General features: G+C 35.2%; 1 protein-coding gene across 1 annotated transcript in view; it reads left to right on the forward strand.

The window, feature by feature from the left end:
• STRN (striatin) overlaps positions 1 to 22,265 on the forward strand; it is a gene marked incomplete at its 5' end in the record, with an annotated part of 109,963 nt that overhangs the window by 23,907 nt on the left and 63,791 nt on the right. The window contains 3 exons of the mRNA XM_011219234.2: positions 6,210 to 6,313; positions 14,249 to 14,322; positions 22,182 to 22,260. Of these exons, the coding sequence (XP_011217536.2) occupies positions 6,210 to 6,313; positions 14,249 to 14,322; positions 22,182 to 22,260 (257 nt within the window). The remainder of the gene's footprint in view (positions 1 to 6,209; positions 6,314 to 14,248; positions 14,323 to 22,181; positions 22,261 to 22,265) is intronic.

The raw sequence follows: 22,265 nt of genomic DNA on the forward strand, positions 1-22,265 counted from the left end.
GATAAACCTGCTTAGATAAGACAGATTTATATTCCTTATCTATATCCTTTTGACAAGTTGTTATTGAAAAATAATATGAAAATTAATTTTTGTTTACCGTGTAGACTCAAATTGTAAAATATCCAATTGTTCTTTTTATCTCTTTTATTTCTAATGGTTAGGAAACGAAGTCCTAATTTTAGGTATATAATGTAAAAATCTTACAGGGCATCGTGAAAGTTCTAACATTCATTTTCCTTGAAGATAATTCCAAAGTTTTCTTTTCAAATGTATGTGCTATTACCATTAGGCTTTCTTGTACAGATAAACGGATGTGTGATGACTTCAATTTTAAAAAAATATATTATTTGTAACACTTGAAAGCTATTTTCATACCTTGCCTACTTGATCAAATTGAATTTACTTCATTTTTCTAATTTTTTTCTTAAGATTTTGATTGCATGTCTTAATATTTTGTTCCTGGAACTCTGGAAAGTTCAGAAGAATTCACTCTGTGAGAATGTTGAGGTGACATTCGTGCAGGCAGAAGCAAGAGTTTTTAAAAAGTAGGCAAATTATAGCTTAATAGTTCATAGAGAAGTATAGCTATAAAATAAAAAATTAGATAACTGAATTCATCACTATTCCTTATTACTGGACAGTATTGGAGGCTAGGAGTATATTTGCTTTCTAACTAGCGAACTGTCTCTCACTTCAGAAGGAATTCTGTTGTAGTGATGTGCAGGGAGAACTTTTAAGGAGCCCTTTTGACCATGCGTTTTTCTATCATTTCCTTGTTACTGATACTCCCACTGTGTTGTGTGTGTGTCTTGAGTTTTCCAAGTGGTGATTCATTTGTGGTCTTGGACTGTCATCTTAGTTCATTTGTGAGAATGCTATGTTCTTTAGGGACATAAACTACTCGATCTCTTGTTGCTTCTTTTTTCTCCTTTGTAAAAATGATGTAGTTGGATTAAAACAGCCAAGACAAAGTCTACAAACTAGTGGCTTGTGGAGCCAGATCTAGTGAATGAATTTGCTTGGCTGTAATCGTCTTTACATTTTTCAATTAAGAGTCTTTAATGCATAGTAACATGCCTGTGGTACAGCATTCAGAGGGTATAAGGAGGGATGTGGATATTTAAAGGTAGTTTTAATTCCTATTCCTCTTTTTCCCAGCCACCTAGTCACTTTCTTCGGAGACATTCAGAATGACTACATGTTTGTAAATCATTCCAGAGTTATTACTTATACATAGATGCATAATAGTATATTTACCTTTTTTAAAAAACCAAACAGTTGCAAACTATATACATTGTTCTGTGTTTTGCTTTTTTTCTTTTTTTTCATTTAATCTATCTTTGGAATTGTTCTATGTCAGTATATCTAGAGCGGTCTCCTTTGTAACAAACACATAGCATTCCTTTGTATAGATGTATCCACTTTTTATTTTCTCCTTCCCTCCTTCCCTTCCCTCCCTTCCCTTCCCTTCCCTTCCCTTCCCTTCCCTTCGGTTCTCTTCTTTCTTTCAGTCTTTTTTTCCCCTGATGTCTCTCCTCCTCCTGCCTTTTCAGTTAAATAATCCAATTCAAGCAACAGTATCCTGCCATATTAGAAAAATCTTTATCTGGGATTTGCTTTTTATTTTGAAAGAGTAAAGAGATTTATATGTTTTAGACTCAGGTGGTTTTTACAGAAGAAATTAGTCTGTAAAAACATGTGTTTTAAGATCTTTTGTTTTAATTTTCTTTTTTTTTAAGATTTTATTTATTTATTTGACAGAGACAGCCAGCGAGAGAGGGAACACAAGCAGGGTGAGTGGGAGAGGAAGAAGCAGGCTTCCAGCAGAAGAGCCTGATGTGGGGCTCCATCCCAGAACCCTAGGATCACCCCTGAGCCGAAGGCAGTCGCTTAACGACTGCGCCACCTAGGCGCCCCTTGTTTCTAGAGTTTTCCAGAGGGCAAAAATTTAAGAGATTGACTCTTTTTTCTTTTTTTTTAAATAGATATTGGTTGAGGACCTGATTTTCCACTAGTTGTATGCATACTTTATTTAACCGGTCCCCTGTGGATGAACATTTGAATTACACGTACATTTTTGTGTATATTCTTTCAGTATATCATTTGACATGTGTGCAAATATATTCGAAGGGTAACAGTCTAGAATTAGAATTGCTGAGTAAAGAGTATGTGCATTTACGGAGTCGATGGATGTTGCTAAATTGTCCATTGTAGTGAAACTGATTTACATCACCTCAGCCAACATACAAATGCCTTTTTTCCCCAATATATTGTTTTATTACATTATTGAATTTAGTCTGATGGAAAAGGGGAAATCTGATTATAGTTTTAATTGGTATTTTTCTTTCATGAGACATTAAACATCTTTTTAATATTTTGAGCTTTTGTATTTCCTTTCTATGAACATGTCTATTTTTATCTTACTGATTTGTAAGTGCTTTTAATATAGTAAGAAAAGCAAAACTCTTGTGATTTGTGATGACTGCATTTCCTATTTTGTTTTGACATTTGACAAAAAAGAATTGTCATATTTCTCGTAACAGGTTTTCAGCAACTTTTTAATTGCCATATACATGTAAATTTTTTTTGAGATAAAATGTATTAGTCTCTTATGGCTTTGGTTTTATCTTATTCTCAGAAAGACTTTCCTGACCTTGAGATTATTAGAACAAGGACAAATCCTCCCTTTTCTTCAAATGCTTTGGGATTCTTTGAAGATGTTCTGTTATTTGTTTGGTTGTGAGAAATATTTTCCAGGTGGCTGCCCATCAACATTTATTGAATAATCCACATTTCCCCCAGTGATCTGTAGTGTCCCCTTTAGCATATACTAAATTTCTGTATATATTTGGGTTTGTGTTTGGATTGTCATACCATAGCTCTCTGTACATGAATCAGTACCACCATTAGGTTAATATCTTTTAAAATATTTCAGGGATTTTAAATAATTTGTTTATTTTGCTTATTTTTCCATGTGTACTCTAGAATTATCATGTGCTGTGTTCTTTGCTTAGCTTTTATTTTTTTCCTTGGAAATTTTATTTTAATCAGCTTATTTTTGTTAGTGTAAATGGGATTGTTTTCTTTCATTATACCTACTAACTGTTTTATAGCTCATGGGTTTTAATTTATTATTTTTATATGTAGCCACTTTACTAAAATTCCTCTTTTTTTTTTTTTGTAAGACTGTATAGTCAGTTTCTTTGGATTTTCCTGGTGTCCACTCATATCATTTGCAAATGATGATAATTTTATTTTCTTTTTTCTGTTTTTAAACTTCTTTCTTTCTTGACTGATGACATTGGCCACTACCTCCAGAACATGGTTAAATATTTGTGGCAAAAAAATAGACATCCTTGTTTTGTTCCTGATTGTCAGTACTTCTTGGGTTTCTCCATTATATGTGATGCTGACTTTGACTTGAATTTTTTGTGTCTTATCATATTAAGGGAGTTGGCATAGTGTTTGTTTCAAAATTTAAAAAAAATATCAATCTTATATTGACAGAACAGTTGCAAGGATAATACACAGAATTTTTTTTCTTCCTGATCCATTTGAGGGCAAGTTGCCAGCCAACTTGATAGATTGTTGCCTCCCACCAAATACTTTAGTGTTTATTTCCTATAAACAAGTACTATTTTATGTAACCACATATAACCATCAAAATCAGAAATTAACACTGATATATTGCTACCTTCTAATCCTCAGACCCTATTCGTGTTTCATCACTTGTCCTAATAATGTCGTTTTATAGCCAAATTCAGTTCAGAATCGTGTATTACATTTAGTTTTCATGTCTTTTTAATCTCCTTCAATCTGAAACAGCCTTTCCTGACTTTTACGACCTGACACTTTTGTGTGTTTTTTTTTTTAAGATTTTATTTATTTATTCGACAGAGATAGAGACGGCCAGCGAGAGAGGGAACACAAGCAGGGGGAGTGGGAGAAGAAGAAGCAGGCTCATAGTGGAGGAGCCTGATGTGGGGCTCGATCCCATAACGCCGGGGTCACACCCTGAGCCAAAGGCAGACGCTTAACTGCTGTGCCACCCAGGCGCCCCCGACCTGACACTTTTGAATATTACAAGAAAGTTAATGTAAAATGTCCCTCAACTTGAATTTGCCTGATATTTCCTTATGATTGATTTCAGGTTTGCATCTTTGACAGAAATATCACAGAGGTGTTCTGTGATCCCCAAGAAATATCACCAATACTATTATTCTTTTTTGTTTGTCTTTCTAGGCAGCTCCATCTTCTCTGTAATCTTCCTCTTAAACAGTTCTAGGTCTTTTATTTTTATTAAGTATTTAACTAATCCAATATGTGAATTTGCGGAAGGATCGGGAGGCAAGTGTACTGAGAACACAAGGAGTAGTTGGTGGGTTCAGGAATGAGTCACAGTAAAGACTTTCCAGTATTATGGGCTGAAGTGTCAGAATCATCCAGGAACCATGATGGTGGCAGAAATACAAAATTAGCCAAAGGATATAGAGAGGAAGAAATTGGTCATTGATTTTATTACTTTGATTTTATAATTATGCAGATTAGATTATTTTTATTAAAGCCATTTTGAAGAGTGTATAGAATTCTATGTGAAAGCATTGTTTGGTCAAACAGATTGGGCTGTCCTATCCTTTTGACAAGACTTTAATTTTTGTCAGCTTTTATTATTATTATTTTTAGCGGGTGAGTGAGTGGGGGGGAGGGCAGATAGCACAGAGCCTGAGTTGGGGCTTGATCTCTTGATCCCAAGATCATGACTTGACCTGAAATCAAGATTTGCAAGCTTAACTGACTGAGCCACCCAGGCACCCCTCATTTTTTGTCAGCTTTAAATGCAGTGTATTATTATGCTTACATAAAATAATGATCTCCTTGCAGAATATGTAATTTCAAAAGGTTTTATGATCATTAAGTTTGGGTAGTATAGATATTTGATGTCTTTTCCTCTGTGTATATGATTGTTTTTGGACTATTTTTAATTCAGTAAGAAAAAGTAATCCTTTTAATTGCAATTTTAAGAGCTTATTGAAATGAAAACAAAAACAGCACTACTTACATCTTGAAAATTATGATGCTTGGTAAATTGGATATTATGTTCAATATGGTACTGAAAACAGAAAGGAGTGTTATTCAAACTGTAGAAGTAAGTTCAGTGGCTCACTCACTAAACTTTAGTTGGACAGTCCACAGTTTCTTAAGGATGTGGTAAGGTCATCATTAAATATAAGTTCTTGCTTATTTAAATGGAAAGCACTGTGGAAATATAAATAACATTGTTATCTGCGTTAATGTAATAAAAATGGAAGGGGAAGGCATATGAGAATAGTGAAGTTGATGGTTATCCTTGAGGGCCCTTAAATCCTTTCCACCCTATTCTTAGTGGTGTTATGAGTTTAACAAGTTAGTGTTTGCAACATAGTTTCAGTTCCTTAAATGGAAGATACTATTTTAATTCTAGATGTCTTTTTAGATATTCTGGAGAGCCACTCTTGCCTAGCTGTTTTTCAGAAGACAAAAGTTTTATGGTTTGTTTACATGTTAAAATGTAGTTTTTTTTTCTCTTTTTCTTTAAATATTCCTTGAAGGGGCCAGGAGGCCCCTATGGCACCTATGGAGGGCTGTAGTTTCTGATTTTACTTTTTTGAACTTTCACTTTTTTTGCATATTAAATCTCCTAAAAGGAGGTGGGGTGAAAGGTGGGGATTGAGAAAAGGCAGCTGTTTATTGTTTGTAGGGGAGGTCCAGAATAGTCTTTCAAGACAATCTTAAATCCATCATAAGATGGAAATACCATTCACAGTGGTATTACAAGAACTCAGGATTTTACTTTCTCCCTTTCCCCGTCTTCACTCTTTATAAAAAAGAAGCCCCCTCAATGCCACAAACACTTGAGCAAACTATACTGTACACTTCGCATATGTCTGCATTTATATTCGTCGTTTTAGATTATAGACTCTTAGAGGATATGGTCTACCTGTTGTAACATCCCTGATCTGAAGTAAAGTACATATTAAAAAAAAAAGATTTGTTTTTTTTCCTCTTGCCATCAGTGCCTTTCTATATACTTACATACCTTGTGACACATATGTAAAAGGAAACATATTTGCATCTAAGTATCCTACCTCCCAAAGTTTCTTTCTTCAACTGGGTTAAAAGGTTTTTTTATTTGGTCTAATCTTAGTTTTGTCTTTCTTTTCCCTACTCAGGCCCAGATTGCTTTCCTTCAGGGGGAAAGAAAGGGTCAAGAAATTTTGAAGAAGGATCTTGTGAGGAGGATCAAAATGCTGGAGTATGCTCTTAAACAGGAAAGGTAATTCAGTGAAATGGAAGATGATGTTTTCTTTAAAGATTGGGGTAATTTTTCTGTCATCCTAAAACAAATCCAAATTTTAATACTTAATACTTTTGAATTCAGGAAATAGTATCTGTAATGCACATTTAAAAATGATTTAATATGTTAATTTAATGTTCTTCTGAATGTTTAATAATGATGACCAATAAACTGATTTATATGATTTTTTAAAAAAAATTTAGCAACACTTTCCCTCTGGCCTGTCCTTTCTTAAGAAACTTATATGCTTTCTGAGCTGTCATTATCCATTTCTTTATGGAATTAAAATCATTTTTGAGTTGTAAAGGAAATTTCTGTGATGCTTACTCCCTCATCAACTAATACTATTCTTTTTGATGTGTTTTCTTTGGGGAAAAATGTAGACTGTATTGAGAATCTTTTTATAGACTTTTTGGATATTTTGTTTCTTTGCTATCAGCTATTCATATCTCTCCAGAGTGAATCTTATCTTGCTGTATTGCTAGTGTCTGAGATACTCAAGTAACTAAGCTCAGGTCACAAGTAAAGGATAACAGGTCATAGATGAGAATTTTGGAAATTTTAGTATGAATTATAAGTTTATTTGTTTTAACAGGTAGTCTTTGGATTTTTTGTTTTTAGATAATTTTTTTTTGTTTCTGATAATTGAGTACTCAATAGGCAATATTGAAATTCTCTATTTTGCTTGTTTTGATCACATGTATTTCTCATTTCTTTGAAGTTGATGAGTGGGCTGTTTGCAAAACTGCCATAAAATACCGTTTAACAGATAATATTTGTGAATATTAAGAATCAGATTAAACTTTATTAGAACTTGTATTCACCTTTACGAGAGATTTTTGAATGGCACAAGAAATTGAAAACGGGCTGACCTCTTGGTAAAAAAATAGATGATTCTTTTTATTGCTTGAGAGGTTGATTGAAAGCTGTATTGGAGAGATGGGGGGGGAGGGAAGCTACTTTTAAAAGCATGCAATTTGGGAAAATTTGAGATTTTTTTTTTAAAGATTTTATTTATTTATTTGACAGAGATAGAGACAGCCAGTGAGAGAGGGAACACAAGCAGGGGGAGTGGGAGAGGAAGAAGCAGGCTCATAGCGGAGGAGCCTGATGTGGGGCTCGATCCCACAATGTTGGGATCACGCCCTGAACCAAGGCAGATGCCCAACCGCTGTGCCACCCAGGCGCCCCAAATTTGAGATTTTAAGCAATCTAATTAGAGGCATCATCGAAGAGAAAGAGTAATAACATTAATAATGGCAGCTATTTATTAACTGCTGTGTACCAGGCCCTGAGGCTTAAAAACGAAGTAACTTGAGTAGAGTTGCAAAGTTGTAATAGAGCTGTGATTCAGATCCCTCAGGTCTGTCTGATTCTGAAGTCTGTGTAATACAGAAGAATTAAAATATACATATACTAAAGTAACCAGGGATGTTTTATGTGTGTGTGTGTATGAGTGTGTCCCTTCTCATTAAGCATATTCATTAATGTATCCATCCAACTTAAGCACTGTGCTGGAGCTGAGTATAAACATAGGTCACTGTCCTTGCCCTTAAGGGCTCAGAGTAGCAAGAAACACACTTGTAAACCACAAAAGTGTAGTGCAGTATGATAGGTGCTATGGGAGATGTCTGTACAGGGTACAGTGGGGTCACAAAGAAGGGAGTGGTTATTTGGGTCTGGAAGGTGGAAGTAGAAGGAAAGATGTAATTGGAGAGGAGGTGAGACTTCAACAGCATCATAAAAAATAAGGTGTTTGCCAGATAGGCAAAGTTCAGAAAGTAGAGAGGATACGTTTGACAGGGAACAAAGCAGTTTGGTGTGTTACAGAAATTTGCAGTCATTGTGTGTGGAGAGTAGGATGTTAGTTATGATTTGATAAGTGATAATGGTAGATGTGGGCAAGAGCCAGATCATGGAGAACTTAACTAAGGAGTTCAAACTTTTATCTTCCATATAATAGGGAACATTGAAAGTTTTTCAAAACCTTTTATTCTGAGATTTCTCAAGCTATTAGTAGTTTCAAGTACTACATGCCTTTTACCCGGATTTACCAGTTGACAGCATATTTTGCTATATTTACTGGTATGTTCACTCTGTAGGCACGTTGCTTTTTTCCTGAATTATTTGCTACTTGGATGCAGACGTTATATCGCTTTGCCCCTGAATACCTCACTGTATATCTTCTAATAGCAAGGAGATTCCATTATATAATTACAACTCTATCAAAATAAGGAAATTTAGGGGCGCCTGGGTGGCACAGCAGTTAAGCATCTGCCTTCGGCTTAGGGCGTGATCCCAACATTGTGGGATCAAGCCCTATATCAGGCTCTTCTGCTATGAGCCTGCTTCTTCCTCTCCCACTCCCCCTGCTTGTGTTCCCTCTCTCACTGGCTGTCTCTATCTCTGTCGAATAAATGAATAAAAAATCTTAAAAAAAAAAAAGGAAATTTAATGTTGATATAGCACTATTATCTAATATCATATTCATATGTTCCAGTGACAATCTTTATAGCATTTTTTTCCCATCAAATGTCCCAGTAATGATTCTTATAGTATTTTTTTTTCCCTGGTTTAGGATCCAGTCTAGGAATATGTATTGTATTTAGTTGTCATGCAGTTAAAAGGAGCATGGAATAGTGTGAAATAGATTTTAGAAAGATCACCCTGACTTCATTATGGGGGATGGACTGGAAAGATCTGTTAATAGAAGCAGAAGAGTCTAATAGTCTAGGATGAGAAATTATAACATGGTAGCTGCTGGAATAGAGGAGGCATCAGCTGTGAAACATTTTAAATAGAATCCATGAAAATTAGAGATGATTGGGTATAGAGGATGAGGAAGAAAGATAATTCAAGAATGGTTCCCAGGTTCCTGGCTTGAGTGAAAGTTTTATAAGTTATCAAATGAATTAAAGATTAAGAAGTAAGGGTTGAAAAGCAGGTATGGGAGTGGGACTCAGGACTAGAGGTATACTTGGGAACCGTGAATATTGTGGATAAAGTTATAGGAGTAGTTGAAACAAGCAGAACAAGTGCTATGGGAGGAGAAGAGAGAATCAGCCGGAGCCACAGGAAATGGAAATGTTTGAGGAAAAGGCAGAGGGAGGAAGAGCCCTCAAAGGAATGGTTGGAGAAGGAAAGAGAGAGCAGTATATTGGAAGCAAGCTAAAGAAGGTGGGAGTTTGACCATTGCAGTTGCCAAACATACTCCAAGTAAGTTGTAAACTGAAAGTAGTCATCTAGATTTGCCAGGTAGGAGCTTGCTGGTCTCCTTGCCAGAATGGTTTCAGTGAGGTAGTGGAAACATAAACCAGATCCCAGGGGATTGAGGGCTAAGAAGGACAGATAAAGTAGAGACAGATACAGTCGCTTATTTTTTCAAGTAGTTTGACTTTGAAGAACAGAAGAGACAACTGGCTGGGTCTAGGGAAGATTTTTTTTTTTTTAACGGAATTCTGGAAAAGTCACTGATTTTGTATCTTTTGAAATTTATGGAATGATTTGAGGTTATTTCTGATGTTATGGCACTATTTAAGTGTAATAAGGAATAATAAAGCATTTATTTGTGGATTAGAGCTCTTAACACATTTCAGTTCTTTAACTCTGAAATTATTTTTCTAATGCTTTAATGCCAGGAATTTTTAAAAATTTTGGAGTTCTAGAACATTTCAGTTCTTTTGATTCTGAAATTATTTTTCTAATGCTTTAAGCCAAGAATTTTTAAGAAGTTTTTTTTTTTTTATTGAGGACAATTTGGAACATAAATGTAGAGAGACTAATATCTTTTATATACACCTCCAAGCCTCAACAGTTAATGTTCCTGTCAGTCTTGCTTCATCTTTATCTATTTTAGAACAGCAAAATCTAGACATCTTGTCATTTACCCTGACACACCTAAGTGTAAGGATCATGATTTGGAATTGCTATGTTACAGATTTTCTAAGTAGTTCCACTTAAAAAGATCCAAAATTAAGTGAAACTGAATCCTTAACATTACAGGAAGATTACTCGCCTAGCCATGAATTTATCAAGGCATTCCTTAAAGTGTGATAGAGTATGCAAAATGAGCAAATTTACATCTAATTTTTCAAGAATACATAGTGTTTAAGATTTACTCAGGAACTTCTATACTGAAGAACCTTATTAAATACTATATAAAATTCTGAAACATTCCATTTTTCCCCATCTCTCTCTTTCATCTGCACTACTGTAAAAACCCACATGTCCTCCTTGCCTCTGATATTTCCATATTCTAATTCATCTTCCATATTCGTAGGATTCATTTTTTGAAATACAGGTATTATATCCCTGCTTTAAAATATCTAGCTAATTTCAAAAATCTTAGTAAAAACCTCTTACAGCCAGGCCCCTTTCTAGTCCTGTACACACACACATGCACGCATACACGCATGCACACACACGGGTTTTATTTGACCCATGATGTATTCCCCCCACGTTTTTCTTCTGACAGAAATACTTTTCATATGAAATCTATTCGTCTGATTGGAAAACCACTGGTTTTTTGAGGTTTAGCTAAAATTTCATGTTACCTTTTTTTTGGTAGTTCTCATTGACACCACCTTCGACAAAATTAGATAATCTCTTATCTGAATTCCTGTAACATTTGATATAACTCATAACTCTTATCACAGTGTGCTGTCATATTTTAATTTCTATCTCTTAAGCATCTCCTTGCCTCCACCCTAACTGACTACAAATTGCAGGTTATTCCCAGCAGCCAATACAATCCTGACATGTTATAAGAATTCAGAAACAGTTCATTGATTTAATCAAATTATTTTTAGCATCAACATTTAAAATGTGATTGGGATGCTATGTTATATTCCTAGCACATTATACATAATAAGAGACTTTGAAACAAAGCTGTAATGGGACTTCTTTATTCTTATACAAATTTTATGCTCTTTTATCCAGTAAAGGCAGTTGGGAGGCTTAGCTATGTATCAGTGTTCCTAGGCGTGAGATCTGCTATTTATTTTATAGTCACAGTTAGACAAAAAGATAAGGGAATAAGAAGATTGGTAGATAACACAGTGAGATGAAGTGTTAAAACCATGGGAAACTATGAGTGAGAAAGGTGTTTGGCATGTTGGCTTCAAAAGGAATGTTACTTAGTTAAGAAGGGTTCTGGGACTAAACTATTTTTTTTCAGTGAATTTAACAGTTTAGTAGGGATACCCTGCTTTGAGGGAACACATCCTGTGGTAAACACAACAGTTTTACTTACTTCGTCTAATTTTTTTTTTTAAAGATTTTATTTATTTGACAGAGACAGCCAGCGAGAGAGGGAACACAAGCAGGGGGAGTGGGAGAGGAAGAAGCAGGCTCCTAGCAGAGGAGCCTGACGTGGGGCTCAATCCCATAACTCTGGGATCATGCCCTGAGCCAAAGGTGGACGCTTAACGACTGCGCCACCCAGGCGCCCCTACTTTGTCTAATTTTTTATGAAATGTTAGTTCACAGTATGTTATTTTTATTACATTCATTATAAAGAATATTTTCTATTCCCCTTTTATATAAACTCTGTTGCAGTTTTCCCCAAGACCACTAGAATGCACTCTAGTGCAGTATTTTGTGTATAGAAATGTTTTATATACACACACACACACAAATACACATTTATAGATATATATCATATATATCTATGAATAGATATATCTATAAACTCCGTAATATTTTATTGCTTTTATTCCATCCTCAGACCAGTTACTTTCAATTGCTATTTGACTTTTAGGAGGTATTGTTACTTTGTTTCATGGTAGATGAAAAATCTGAAGATTGACGATTATATTAAGAACCTTGTTTACTTTCTGGTAACTGTAAATAAAATTAAGTGGCTATAAATCTTATTCTCTAATCAACATTATTACAGATACGTTGAAGTAGACTAGGAAATGTTTAGTCTGGTGACGAAATCTTTGTGATTAACAGAAGCACTGGAAATAGAGAAAAAGATGTTCTAGTTAATTTGGAACAAAAGTATTTACTAAAAATTAGAAAAGGAAGAAATATATACGTGTTGTTAATTAACCAAATAACACAATATGGTCTCCCTTATGTATTGCTTTCCTTTCCCAAAGGAAATCTTTACTAATGTCTTATGTATCATGTATTCTTCCAGAAATCTTTTATGCATATGAAATATATATATAAAACACACATATAAAACATATTCTTTTTTATTTTTAATGGGTATATATTATTATAAAACATTTTGTACATATGTAAAACGTATAAAGACTAATACATAATATACTCATATACTCGCTACCTACCTTAAATAGAACATCAGCTGTCTGTAATTTTCATAGGTTTTCTTAAGATCCTCCTCTGTATAAACTTTGATTTTTCTGTTGTAAAATAATATGAATTCCACTACTTTGCCCATTTGAGCAAATAATTTTCATTTCCTTTATACCTGTCTTGAGTTACAAAAACTTCTATAAAGTTAAGTGCTCAATTAGTTTTTTTATAAAAAAAAATTAACTTTGAAATTTGGCTATATTATCCCCTCATTTCTTCTTTATTACCTTATTACTTTGGTTTTTCAAATTATTATTACTATTATTAGGTTGTTATCCTAACCTTATTACATTTAATATTATTATAAATGGCCTCAATATTTTGGGGAAACAAGTCAGAATGTATAAATACATTATATAAGTATGGCCATTTTTGGTTGACCTTTAAAATTTTTACTTTATCTGGATTATTTTTCTGGTCTCAGATTGTTAATTCTGAAATGGTGAAATCAGGTTAGCCAGAAATAATTACATTCAGCTAGCTTTGAAAGGGAAATAGATAAGAATTTCTGTTCACAGTTCTTCCTGAGTTCTTCCTGAAAAGGCAAGGGTATCTTGACTATTAAAAAAAATTTATTCATTCCTATTGAAATATCTTACTCAACATTGGTGATTAGAGCTGGTTCCCCCTCCCTCCTTTGAATTGTTTACTGTAATGCATACTTGGTAAATCATAATTGCCTGATAACGCACAGAGTATTATAGATGAATTAAAACATTTTTTTGAGTATAGTTGACACACAATATTACATTAGTTTCAGGTGTGCAGCACAGTGATTCAATATCTCTATATGTTATGCTATGTTTACCACAAGTGTAGCTACCATGTGTCACCATACAATACTCTTACAGTATCATCCACTGTATTCCTTGTGCTATACCTTTTATTTCTGTGACTTATTCATTCCATAACTCAAGCCTGTATCTCCCAGTGCCCTTCCCCCCGTTTTGCCTGTTCCCCCACTGCCCTTCCCTCTGGTAATTTTCTGTTCTCTGTATTTATAGGTCTTATTCTGCCTTTTGTTTGTTTATTCATTTGTTTTGTTTTTTTAGATTCCACATATGAGTGAAACCATTTGGTATTTGTCTTTCTCAGTCTGATTTATTTCACATACCCTCTGGGTTCATCCATGTTGTCACAAATAGCAAGATCTCATCCTTTTAATATTATGGCTGCATAATATTCCATTGTATGTACATACCATTAGATGAGTTTTCTTTTTTAAATACAGCAATTTTGAGAAAGGTTAGCCTTCTAACAGTTTATTTCATGATTCAAATTTATCTACTGCTTTTGATAGTAGAATTGTACTTCGGCAATCATCAAGAAAATTTGAATACTCTAGAAACTAGAATGTTATATGTAATTATAGAAAGATTTATGGTTCCCAGTGTTACTCTTTTATCTGTTATAATGGCACTCGGTATAACAACAATAAAATAATAATGATAACCACTTTGACACCGTGGAAGGCTATTTTGAAAGGTAGCCAGGACTGCTGCGTACTGATGACTACTCCAGTTACATATCCTAAAGTTCATTTAAATATGTTTTAAGATGGTTTGTATTTTCTTATTTCTTTGTTAGAGCCAAATACCACAAGTTGAAATATGGGACAGAATTGAATCAGGGAGATATGAAGCCTCCAAGCTATGATTCTGGTAAGCCAATCTTAAAGGAAGTTTAAGTGATTAAAAAGAAGTTGACATTAGTATTTGTAGCAGCAATATTTATAACTGCAAATTAATTTCTAATTATTTGCAAATTAGTGATTTTCTCTGACTTATCTTCAGCACTAATCATTTAGTGTTATTTAGATGATTTTCTATCACCTTCCTTTTTCCTCTTCCCCTTTCTTTTAGTTCCCCGTTTTCTGCTTGTGTTCTACACTTCTGGAAGGATCAGAATTCATGGGGTAACACATTAACATAACTGTGTCTTGCTGGGTTTCCCAGTATTAATGGGAACTTTGAGATGTGCAGTGCACATCATGCCCTTGAAATCCTGAGAGAAAGAGAAGGAACAATGAAATTCAGAGATTTCTTCTCACATACAGGGAGTTCCTAATCCCTTCAACCTAATCCCTCAGTTGCAGGTGCAAAATTGTTTTTGGATTTTCTTACACACAGAAGATTCTGCAGCCAGGCCATCTTTTAACAGCTGAAACATTTATTATCTTCTTGTGTTATTTCTTCTTTTTCATTCTCCTACCTTCCTCTTCATCCCTACAAAAATAGCACTTTGTAAAAACCATCAGATATTGAGGAATATAGACATATTTGACTTATTAGTAGGTATAACCAATAGTAAGAAAAGTTCAAAAGTTATGTTTTAAATGAGTATGTTTTGACATGATTTCAGATCAAATTTCTAGATCAAATATCTGAAGATATCAATTATTATTTATATCATTTGCTGAAATATATGCCTTGTACTAGGGGCTTTATGTATGTTGACCTTAATTCTTAACATAGTTGCTCATAAAGATGATATTTTTCTCATTTTACCTATGTGAAATTTGAACTTAGAGAAGTGGAGAAACTTGCATAAGGTCACACAACTATTAAGTAATGGGAATATGGATCCGAGCCCAGGTCTAATGACTCCCAACATTCATACATATATTTTTAAAGTTTGTTTGTTTATTTATGTAATCTCTACATCAGAGTAGGGCTCGAACTCAGAATCGCAGGATCAAGAGTTGCATGCTCTTCTGACTGAGCCAGCCACCTGCCCCGTACCTGTAGAGTCCAGAATTCATATTAGTCCCATTTTACCACACTGCTTCTGTATTTGACAGTGTATGAAAAAAACCTTATAAGTTCTGAGTGTGCTGCTGATTTTAAAGTTCAGTTCAGTGTAGTAATGTTAACACATTTCCCCAGCTGAATATTGAATCCTTGAGGTTTAGAGCAGTATCAGTTGATCTTTTGCATATTTTTTCCCTTTGTTTTTTTAAATTGTTCTGTCTTACTTTGGTGTCTGTCCTTTTGACTTGAGATGCACTTAGATGTTTTAAATTTAAACTATTTGTTAATTGAGCTCCTGAAAGTATTTTGTCTGGTTCACAGAAGTGATTTGATCAGGACCTTTTTATTAAAAAAGTTTCTTTATTTTTGGACATTATTTTAGGAGTATAAAGGTCTAGTTGCAACATATAAAAAATGTTTATAAGTAAACAGTGTGGTTCTAGAAAAAGTTTGACTCTTATGCTTGTAAGTTCAACTCTGCCCTGACACTTTAAATACTTGTGATATTAATCTTTCGGAGATTGCTGCTTATCTGAAAGTGGGAAAATAGTGGAAATAATTCATCACTTTCAGGTTTATTTTCTTAGTATACAACACATGGTTAGTACCTAGTATGATTCCATCTATTGATCTTTCACTGTTTATTTACAATTATTAAATATGTAATGCTTGTCAGACCCAGTATCAAATTCAGTGAATAAGATAACAATGCTCTATTGGATTTTTACAGGGAAGGTAAGAAAAAAGTGATTACAGTAAAATGACATGCATAGTGGGGAAGGTAATAATAGGTGTTATGGAGCACAGTAGTAGGGGAACCAAATCTAGTCCTAAGGAGTCAAATGGTGTTTAAAGTTAACATCTTATGGGCAAGTAGGAATTGGCCAGGGAAAGTGAACTTACTAAATATTTGCTGAATGAGAGGTGGGAGAAAGACAGAGGGAAGAATCTGGTACATTTGAGAAATAAAATAACTGGCTAGTAGAGAAAAGGGGGGAAGGAGTGTTTTTAGATGCAGTTAGAGAGTTAGCAGGGGAAAGGGGAGGAGAGCAGATGGTAAAGTATGTTACAGGGGTCTTATAAAATATGTTAAGGAATTTACATTTTATCCTAAGAGTTTTAAGAAAGTATCTGAAGGATCAGATTTCTCTTAGATCCCGTAGGCAGCAGTGTAGCATGTGGATCAGAGAGCAACTGGATCGGTGATGCAGAGACTGCTGAGAGGACTGTTGCAGCCTCCTGGCTAAATGAGGAAGGCTGCCTTGACAGGCACTGACTGTACGTGAAGAGAGAGGGGAATGAGTTCCAGTTTTGATGTAGGGGATGAAAAAAAGGGACATTCAGAGATGACCCACACACTTCTAGTTCTCCAAACTAGATTGGAAGTAGATTTTTTTTTTTTAAGATTTTATTCATTTATTTGACAGAGACAACTAGAGAGGGAACACAAGCAGGGGGAGTGGGAGAGGGAGAGGGAGAAGCAGGCCTCCTGCTGAGCAGGGAACCTGATGTGGGACTTGATCCCAGGACCCAGGGATCATGACCTGAGCCGAAGGCAGACACTTAAGGACTGAGCCACCCAGGCGTCCCAGAAGTAGATTTGGAAGAGGATGGGTTCACTTTTGGGTTTATTAGTTAGGCAGTCAAGTGAAGATGGCTGGCAGACAGCTGGCGCTGTGGGTCTGGAGCTCAAACTGGAGGTATGGGTTTGATGTGTAGATTTGAGAGGCATCAGCACTTGGTTCCAAAGGCACTCAGGTCATTGGAGAGGAAGAAGAGGCCCCCCCTTCCCCCGACTCCGAACTATATTCAGAGTGAGAGGAGGACCTGGATTGGAGCCCTGAGGAATGGCAACACTTAAAAACTGATGGAAGAGTAGAAAGCTGAAAAGGAAATGATAAGAATTATCTTAATGGTAGGATGGAAACCAGGAGAAGAGAGGGATTCCAGAAGTAAGGACTCTAAAGCACTATGATTAGTAGCCAGAGGTTCTAAAGAGTAACTTTAAGATTTAGTGACACATGGGCCATTACTGCGGGCAGTTTTAGGAGAAAGGTAAGGTAGAAACAAAGACATGAGTGGAAAATGAAGACTAAGTGCAGTTATCTTTCAGGAAGCTTAGATTGTGAAGGTGAAAGAGGGGGATAGCTGAAAAGGTACCTGGGGTCAAGGAATGTGTGTGTGTGTGTGATGTGTTTCTTAGAGGAAGAGCAAATAAAATAGAGAAGAGATATTCAGAATAGGAAGGTATCTGAAGAAGCACAGAGGTTGGACTCTGAATTAGCTGGAGAATGGTGGGAGGAGCATGTCTTTTATTGTTCCCAAAAAGAATGTAGAAGTTAGGTAGGTGATGGATGTGTAGGTTTGGGTTTCTCTTTGGTCATGGGGATTTAATATGATAGCTTTATGTGTAAGACTGGGTTACCTGCTAAGAATGTATGACAGGTTTAAGAAAAGTAGAGAAGGTTTAAAATAATAATGAACAGGAGGGCAAACTGATAACAATAGTAGGATTGAGAAAAGCTATGGGTCCAGTTGAGGGTGTGATCATGAGTTTATATAGATGCATTGGTTTACACACTTGACAGCTTGGGTAAAACTTAAATAGAATGAGAATAGTTCATAGTTGAATTCATTGAATTAATGGAGAGACCACAGGGACAAGAAATTTGAAGACATAAACTAAAGAATAATTGAAGTGATAGACTGTGAACTAAAACTGGAGAGGGGAGGAAGTGAAGACCAAAGGAGGCTAATGGGTAAAAGTGAGGTGATAAGCTGTGGTCTGGGGCAGGCAAGCAAACTTTTCCTGTAAAGGGCCAGATAGTATTATTTGGGCTTTTTAGGCCATATGTTCTCTGTTGTAGCTACTTAACTCTGACATCAGAACATGAAGTAGCCACAACACATAAATGAATGAGTACGACAGGCCACATTTGACTTGCAGGTTGTAATTTGCTGGCCCCTGGTCTAAGGTCCCAACTCAATGAAAGCATGAGTGAGGTGGGAATATGAGGCTGAGAATATGCTCAGAGAGGGAGTTTGCATCTGCGTCTTTTCTTCATAATGACAAGCTCTAAGGTATGACAGCTAGAGAGGGTGGTGGTTGTGGGGAGGCTGAAGTGGATCACCCACGTGAATATCAACTTCGCTCACGGTGAGGTAAACGTTTGGTTGCAGAGGAAGCATGTAAGCCTGGTTCTGAGCGTTATCGAGGGATTCGTGGGTGACAGTGATGAGCACAGTGACTAGGAGAGAGGGTAGAAGATGGTGTATCCAAACAGGGTAAACTTTAAAGAAGCAGGAATTCTTCTAGTCTTTGCTCTTTTATCCATGTACGGTATTTTTTTTAAAACTGACAATCCAGACATTTTCTGAGACATTTTTCACTGTAAAATTAGTTTCCCTTCTAACTTTTTCCCCCTCTGTTTTGTTCTATATCCAAACCTTTACATTTCTACCTTAGGAAAATTTACCCCAGATTATGTTAAAATCTATTTATCTTCTATATTTTAGCTTCTTTTATTTAATATTAGAAGCCAGTTACATATTAAAAATAGAATATTTTTATCCAGAGTGACGAATTCTTTTAATTGAGATGTTTAGACCGTTTACATTTCATGTGACTATTGATATGGTTAGATTTAAAGCTTCCCCCTTTGCTGTTTGTTTTCTGTTTGTTCAGTCTGTTCTTTGATCCCTTCTCCTCTGATGGATTTCTTTGGGATAATCTAGTTTTTTTTTTTTTTTTTAATGGTTCTGTTTTATCTCTTGCTGATTTATTAGTTGTAACTCTTTGCTATTTTGGTGGTTGCTTTCGGGTTTACAGCGTACTTTTTTTTAACTTACCACAGTCTGTCTTTAAGTGACAATATACCACTTCTTATAGTATGAGAGCCTTGTAACCATGGATTTCCCTCTCTTTGGCAGTTGTTCACATATTTTGATTCTATTATGTTGTAAGTCACACACTACATTATTATTTTTGTTAAGCAGTTTTCTTTTAATGAAGGTTAAATAATATAAGAAGTATGTATTTCCAGTGCTCATCATTCTTTGTGTGGATCCATGTTTTCTGCTGTCGTAGTCCACCTGCCTCAAGGACTTTTACATATCCTGTAGTAGGGGCTGCTGCCGATGAGTTCTTTCAGCCTGTGTCTGAAAAAGTCTTTTGCTTGCTTGCTTGCATTTTTTCTGATGAGATATCTTCTGTCAAACTTACCTCTGTTTTCTGTATGCAGAATGTGACCTTTTTCTCTGGCACTTTTAAGATTTTTCATTTTGCCATTGGTTTTAAGCAATTTCATTATGATGTACTTTGGTGAAGTATCCAGGTGCTCCCCGCCCAAAGTATTTCTTGTGCTTGGGGTTCACTGAGTCTCTTGGATCTGTGCGTTTATAGTTTTCATGAAGTTTAGAGCTTTTCAGCCGTCATTTCCTCAGATATTGTGTTTGTTCCCCCTCCCTATGCCACAATCTAGAAACTCTGTCAAGGCAGTAAGCTGGAGTAATCACAGGGCTCACCTCTGTGCTTCCTTTCTCTCAGGGATCATTGTCCTTTGTTGCCTGACATCCAGGTCTTAACCATGATTTCATCTATTTTGTTTTATAGTTGTTTCAAGCAGGAGGGTAAATTGGGTCCATGTTACTCCAACTTGACTGGAAGTACCAGTCAGCTACTTTTATATTACCAAGCAGTTCAACTCTTACCACTTTAAAATCCTCACTTTTGTGTGATGTCATTTTTTTAAACTTGATACGGTGAGAGTGAATCTGATAGTTGATTGAGAGAACTGGGAATTTTAGCTTGGATAAGGAAATGTGGGGAAAATCAAGTTCACATGTACAAGAGTTTTTTTTTTCCTCTTTTTACTTCAGACTTTTTCAAAAAACATACCCAGTGAGTCAGATTTTATCTCAATACGTGAATACACTTTTTTAAGGAGGGTGAAGATGCATTCTTATTTGATTTGGCTTAATTTATTTTTTATTAAGGTATCATTTACATAAGTTAAATTCACCTTTTTAGTGTTTTCACAAACACACATAGTCTCGTTACTACTACCCCTTTGTCCCCAGCCTAATCCCCTGGCAGCCACTCATTTGTTTTATGTTCCTATAGTTTTGCCTTTTCCAGAAAGTCATATGAATCCCAGAATCATACAAAATATAGCCTTCCGATTCTAGCTTTTCTCACTTAACATAATGCATTTGAGATTCGTTCATGTTGGTGTGTATCTGTAGTTCGTTCCTTGTAAGTAGTATTCCATTGAGTGTATGTGTCACACTTTGGTGACATCACTAGCTGCCAAAGTAGGCAAAGGCAGTTGAATATATCTGAGGATGGTATAGAGAGGCCTATATTGATGGGAAATTAGAAGACCTCAAAAGTTCCTTCCCATATGAAATTTTTAGTCTTTTGAAATGCCAGTGTAAGTAATCTTACTTGGCAAGTATAGCTTACTTGACTTAATATATATTAGAACATACCATAGTATATTCCTGAATTTGTGGAACCATTTGTGAACCATAGTTCCTGAATTTGTGGGTCAATGGAAACAAGATGTGTGTTGTTTTTCCTTAGTATGGGGAGATTATTTTTGCCCTTTTTTTAAAGTATACCCTCTGAGGTCATCTACCTTTTTGAGGTAACTTAATCCTCCCTCCACAGTCTGGTCTACTGCTGTTTCTTTGGTATATCACAGAGCTTGGCCTAATTATTTTAGGAGAAAAATGAAAATGGAAGATCTAATTCTTCTTTACATATTTATTTAATTTTTTTGTCATTGTAGTGATAGCATGTAGAGGGAAATATGTGAGCTCTGGAGTCAGACGTGATTTCAGCACTTACAACTGTGTTTCTAACTTGCAAATCGTACAACTTGTAAAACTCATTTTTTTCATCTTTAAAATACGGATAGTAATAACACCTATCTTTTGAGGTTGTAAAGCTTAAAAGAGATAATGAATGTGTTTTTAACACAGCATCTGGAACATAGTAAATGCTTAACATCAAATAACATAAAACAAATTTTCCCAGTCTCTCTTACATCTCCACTTGAATAAAACCCTGTAAAAGATCACAGTTTCTTATAGTTTGATCAAGGGCTGATAGAAAGTGTGAACTTTTTTTGTATTTTTAAAGTTGAGTCAGAGTATAGTTTGGAAATTCTGTAGTCCAGATTTATCACAGCGAAGGCTTTTTTATTTTACTATCTTCTTGAAAGGGTTCACTTTCTACCAAATGATGAATTTAAGCTTTACAAGGCTTAGGTGGTTTTCATTCAAAGAATGTCTTCAAAAGAATATTTGAAGTTTTCATTTAATAACCAGTGAAAGAAATAGATTTGGATTGAAATTATTTCTTCCCTATCTACTCTTTACCAAACTGGCTTTTCTGTCATCATTCCTGAGTGCTTTGTTCTAGCTCTGATGTGGTGCTCCATAATACTTCCGTTTGACTCCTACTGTGTGACTTGATTTGAATAGGTCTTTGTCCTGGACGAAAATTATCAGGCTACTAGAGATTGGGAAAATGTCTTTATTTTAGTTCTGCTACGCTCAGGGGAATCTAGTATCAATAATGAATCCATATGATTTTTGTTATAGAAATTAGATTAAAAAACAATATACATTGTCCTAAAACATACCTTACAGTGTAGTTTTGCATATTCTTCGTCTTATAAATTTTCGTTGGACATATTCTATGAATTGAGATGCCATTTAATGAATAAAACAAAGCACTTTTATTATGATTTAATGTTTTCCAGATGAAGGTAATGAAACAGAGGTACAACCACAGCAAAACAGCCAGTTAATGTGGAAACAAGGTCGACAACTACTCAGACAGTAAG

Source organism: Ailuropoda melanoleuca, chromosome 4 (assembly GCF_002007445.2).
Source record: "Ailuropoda melanoleuca isolate Jingjing chromosome 4, ASM200744v2, whole genome shotgun sequence".
Classification (NCBI taxonomy): domain Eukaryota; kingdom Metazoa; phylum Chordata; class Mammalia; order Carnivora; family Ursidae; genus Ailuropoda; species Ailuropoda melanoleuca.